The sequence below is a fragment of the Alosa sapidissima genome, chromosome 14, assembly GCF_018492685.1.
Source record: "Alosa sapidissima isolate fAloSap1 chromosome 14, fAloSap1.pri, whole genome shotgun sequence".
Taxonomy (NCBI): Eukaryota; Metazoa; Chordata; class Actinopteri; order Clupeiformes; family Clupeidae; genus Alosa; species Alosa sapidissima.
In genome coordinates, this window is record NC_055970.1 from 7528571 (window position 1) to 7533707 (window position 5137).

Sequence of the window (5137 nt, forward strand, 5' to 3'; positions counted from 1 at the left end):
ACTTTCCAAGATAGCTCTGCACTGAACGTGAAGTAATATAATCTATGGCTATTTATGGATGACAGGGGAATTAATTCATTAATGCTAATGGGATAGTAGTTGGTCATGAGAAAAAGCGCTGCTGAGGTCACTTTGAGATCACAATTTTCCCACCAACGACGGCCGTCTCCGTAGAACTGAAGGTTTGAGACTCGAATTGTCTGAACACATCTAAAAGGTTCACCCTTTGATTTTGTTTTTCCTCTCTATGAAGGACCCGCTGTCATGAACACGAGAGGAACAACCCCGGCAAACGGCTGCTAGAGGTGGGTGGAAACCGTGATCTGATTTTGACTCTAGAGGGAGCTCCAACTCCAACTTTACGCAAAGTTTCTGGACTCTCTAACAAAGGTGCTGACATGCAAATGATCTTAGGGGGAGAAAACAAACATAGATAAATTATTTCACAATGTATTGGAGGCATATGGTAAACAGCGCAGCATCAATGTCTGATTAAAATTAATTCTACACTTCTGAAATAACAAAATTCCAGAATATCACACGAATCCCTTGATTATGCAAATAATCCACTCAGGACAACATTTAACCTCACAGCCCCAAATAATTTAAGGCTGGAATATTAATACACACTGAATGGTTGTGAGCTTCATACAATTTCAGACCAATAAAAATGATATAATTATTCACTTAAAATCGGCTGTTCCGCCTCAGTGAAGATAATCCTGCTCCATTAATATCCAAATGTTTGAAGCTAATTACAGTTAAGTCCTTAAAATATGAAAATACTTTCAATCCTTTTCATATGTAGCCTACATTGTACCATAGCTCAGAGAATAACCTGTCCTCAACTTTCTTCCAATGAAGACCTTTCTCTCATTCACTGCCAGCATAAGAATTTCTCACTTTTCAGAGCACCAAATAATTTTGGGAAAACCACTGCATGAAAAACACATCTATAGTTGTAAAGTTGCAGCAGTTCATTTATTAGCCAAAATATAGACTTTCTTGTACAATTTGGTTCACAAGTATGTACATTTTCTTTACGTTATATACAAAACATTTCAACATCAAATCCTCACAGAACTTACAAAAAGAAAAAAAGGAAAAACTCACAGACTACATGTTCATACATTATAACATTAGCAGTTTTACACTGGACATGCTTACAAGGTAAGTATACAGAGATGTAATATTCTTATTTTACATTCCTTACAACAGATTCAAAGGAAATAGAAAAATCACAAGAGACCCTACGAGGAGGAGAGCGCGGATAGAACCATCGCCGCTTCGAGTTGGTTCTGAGGCCTGCAATATACAGAAAATAGAGTAGAAATATGTAAAAAAAATCTTCGTTTTGAGATTCAGGAAAGAAAATTACAATTTGAATTGCAGCGTCGGTTTTCAACTATAGTAATTATTTCCAATTGACGCATTTTTGTTTTATGACCTAATGAAAAACTGACTTGATTTGCACGACAACAAAAAAGTGAAATGACGTTTAAGGTCACAGATTGATACAGCGTACAAAACTGACTGCACCTATTTTAGGCCCTAATTTTATATGTCGATAAACTATGAACAGTGAGAAAGACAATAAATAAATTCACTGGTAAATAATGGAAACTCAATTAAGCATGGTGACTCTGGTCTTACCGTCTTTGAACTGGATGGAAGGCTGTTTTTAACAACTTTTTCTCTGCTTCCAAGGCACTAGATCTTTCTGAAATTATAGTAGTAAAGCAAAGAGAAAGACATTAATTGTAATGTCTAGCTAAATCTAAAAGTACGCAATTGTTATTATTTTCGCTGAAATACCAGTCTGTAATATTAGATAAGTACTACAAAAGCCTACCCCTTAAAATTAGGGGATATTAGGCCTACTAGATACAGTTTCAAAATATGAACACATATAAAAAATAATAATAAAATAAAACAAAACACTTGCAATAGTTTGTGGGAGACGTGATAAAGGCCTACAGCTCAGAATTACAGGCCTCCTTTCTCTTTGTCTTTCACTTTTCAGAAGACACTGAAGATTTCTCTGTCAGCTTTTTTTTAAACACATATTTTAAACACCGCTTTAAAAATCAGAAATAGGCTATTTACTGGTGTTCCTCGTGTGATTCAATGTTGAATTGAATTGAAGATTTTAAACAAGTGTTGTTTCTACATGTGTGTAGCAGTCAATAACTGAGTCTTTTTTTAGAGAAGCAATCTCTGATCTGAAACATGTGCAACCGTTTCAGCCACATCCTAATGTTGATGACATGTACCTGTAACAGCTGAGTCTGAATTATGACTCTTCTCTTCCGCGTGTCTGCTGTACAGAGCTAGGCCGTTCGCCGTGGCTTGGTTTGCCAGTCCGAGGTAATGGTTTGAGTTAAGTAACGCAAGCTGATGGGCTGAGAAAGCTCGATTTGTCCAGTTCTGGATTTTCCCAACAGGGCATGAGATGAGTCTGTGTGGAGCGATGATGGTCTGGGCAGCAGGCCCAGCAGAGCTCCCATTCATTAGTGGAGATTTTCTAGGATTGTCCGGGGTTGTAGCTGTCTCAGCCAGCGACCAAATCTTTGGTTTCTGGGCTGGGGCCGCGTTGTTTTCTGACGGGGGCGAGTTGGTGGACGCGGGGTTCAGTTTCATTTGGTCGCCGTTTGGCTGTGGCGCTTTGATTTCAAATGAGTGGTGGTGGTGGTGGTGATGGTGGAAGTGATCATCCCGCTCCACGTGAATCTCCTTGCCCTCTTTCACCACAGATTTTAGAAACCTTTGGTCTGCCCCCTGTAAATCCTCATAGCCGTCCGAAATTTCCGAATCGCTTCTGCCGTCTTTCAAATCGGCGTTCAGTTCGTCCTGGTCGTCCAAATCATCCTTGTTTTCGATATTTTCCGTGTCAATATTTTCTAAATCGATTTCTTCCTCGTCTTCCCTCTTGTCCCCCTCGTCTCCCTCATGATCGCTGCTGTAAACATTTCCTTCTTCATCAGTGCGGGTCCTCGGGGTCCAAGTCATCTTGTTTTCCTTCTTTAGCCTCCTCCTGGCGTTGGCAAACCAGGTGGACACTTGAGTGAGGGTCATTTTGGTGATGATGGCCAGCATGATCTTCTCCCCCTTAGTAGGATACGGGTTTTTCCTGTGCTCGCTCAGCCAGGCCTTCAGGGTGCTGGTGCTCTCCCTGGTTGCATTTTTGGGTCTGGATGGATCACCAAACTGATACTGGCCGTACGGATAGAAGGCTGGGTGGTGAGCAAAGCCAGGGTGCTGAATGCCTGGGCTGTCTTTCAGCTCGTACTGAGCACCCTAAAACACAAAGAGCAAACCCAGACGGGACTTCAGACAAAGTGCACATAAATGATTCACAGTTGACTCAGCTCCAAGCATGATCTTAGACTTAAACAATAGCGTTGTAATTAGTCTAAATAAATAAATGATTCGCGTTTGGAAAGATTAAGGACGAGTCTGACAAAAGTAGCCCATGTCACTTTTTACCCCCGGGAATAAAGTAATATGGTAAAGTCACAGCATCCATCTAATATAATATTTTCTTGTCGTATGCTTAAAATGAGTGTTTTTGTGAAAACAATGTCCCGTTTCCAGTCCTCACCGCAATTTTGCTGATCATGGCAATACGAAGCTGGTGTTTATGTTTAGATACGAACAACATTGGTTGGGATCAAATCGCAGTGGTAATAGAGTCTAGTGAAATGTAGTCATTTGCTGATCAAGTGCGTAAGGATAGATCTCTGATATTAACCACTCTTACGCAAAAATAATTTCACCACAAAAGTTAACTTTCTTCATGTAAACTAATAGCTACACAATTGGACCATCGTAAAGTTATTAAAAAAAGGCATAGTATGAGTTCGTTTTTTCCCCCAAAAGTTACTATTGTTGACTTTTGCCAGAGTAAGAAGCGGCAACTTACCAACTGGTTGAAAATGGAGAGATCATTAGAATAAGGAAGAAAGGCTCCATAGCCCTGCGCTGCAGCGAAAGGTGATCCGTACATAGTTGAGAGAACGTTGGAGAGAGCTCCGGACGGGCTCAACTCTGTCCCGGGTCGGGCGCTTGCGATCCCCTGACGGTCCTGTGGGTATATCGGTCGGATGTACTGATATCCCAGCTGCGGGAAAGACATTGTCGCGGGGAAAAAGCGTGCTGCAATCACGAAAAACGGGAAGTCACCCTCTTAGTGCGTTCTAAGATATCCACTGTACAGTGAGTACAAAGTGTAAGGGAAGTCTATATTTCCTCTGAAACAGCCAGTGTAAATGATCCGATTGCGCTTTCCTCCCTCACTTCCCTATTGATCTGAATGGACTAAGGTCAGGTCCTTACAGATTGCCTTAGATTATTGGGACTCCTTGCTCTGATTGACATTTCTAGTCGTTCAGAAGCCCCTCCTATTTCTCAAGTCTCACCCCACATACACCCTCTCGCGCGTCTCTCTCTCTCTCTCTCTTTCTCTCTCTCTCGCTTTCTGTCCTGTATTTCGTCTGGATAACTGCACTGACGTCGCGATCTCTTATTTGAATGGATTTCAAATCTCATTTTATGGCTCGCCAATCATTTCATTTGTTATTTGTTCACCGGTTTAGACCTACCCCATTTTAGCGTTAATTCACAATTTGTGGCGATCCACAAACTTGCTAAACATCTCAGTCTTATGGAGTCATTAGTTTACTGGAGGTCTTGTCTACATTTGAAAGTGCATATGTCCCATGTGAGTGCCTCGACTCATTTGCTACACGTTTTTACTATTTTTTTATAATAATGTCAAATTCGGAAAAGTTTTACGTCTTTTAAGCATAGATTATTCAAATAGCCTAAGTGGGGTGGGCAACAAATTTATTTCTGCATAAATTAGATACACGCGATTTACACGCGACTCTTAATCCATTAGCGTTGTTAAAGTGAGACTGCGAACAGTTTCTCTGGTATAGTCCGACATCAAAGAGGAAGCTGACAAGAAATCAAGCTCGGTGATTAGCGCCTATGTGAACACATGGACTCACAGCGTCCTCACACAATAAACATTGTTGTGGATTGGAGAGTGTTGATTGCTTTATGCAACAATAAACATATTATTATTATTATTATTATTATTATTATTGTTATTATTATTATTATTATTATTATT

At 40.4% G+C, this 5137-nt stretch overlaps 1 protein-coding gene across 1 annotated transcript; it reads right to left on the reverse strand.

The window, feature by feature from the left end:
* Positions 1 to 962: 962 nt before the first annotated feature.
* irx3a (iroquois homeobox 3a) lies at positions 963 to 4380 on the reverse strand. Its single transcript, XM_042062338.1, has 4 exons — positions 3923 to 4380; positions 2274 to 3297; positions 1654 to 1720; positions 963 to 1305 (listed from the first exon to the last, which is right to left on the reverse strand). The coding sequence occupies exons 1-4, from the start codon at positions 4133 to 4135 to the stop codon at positions 1251 to 1253; spliced, it is 1359 nt and encodes a 452-aa protein (XP_041918272.1). The 5' UTR covers positions 4136 to 4380; the 3' UTR covers positions 963 to 1250.
* Positions 4381 to 5137: the final 757 nt, after the last annotated feature.

Bases quoted from the DNA above. Each gene is read 5' to 3' on its own strand.
- irx3a (XM_042062338.1), bottom strand. From the start codon at position 4,135: ATGTCTTTCCCGCAGCTGGGATATCAGTACATCCGACCGATATACCCA. The intron at 3,298-3,922 runs GTAAGTTGCCGC...TTTGTGTTTTAG, and splicing joins TCTCCATTTTCAACCAGTTG to GGTGCTCAGTACGAGCTGAA. The intron at 1,306-1,653 runs GTAAGACCAGAG...TGTATATTGCAG, and splicing joins TTCCATCCAGTTCAAAGACG to GCCTCAGAACCAACTCGAAG.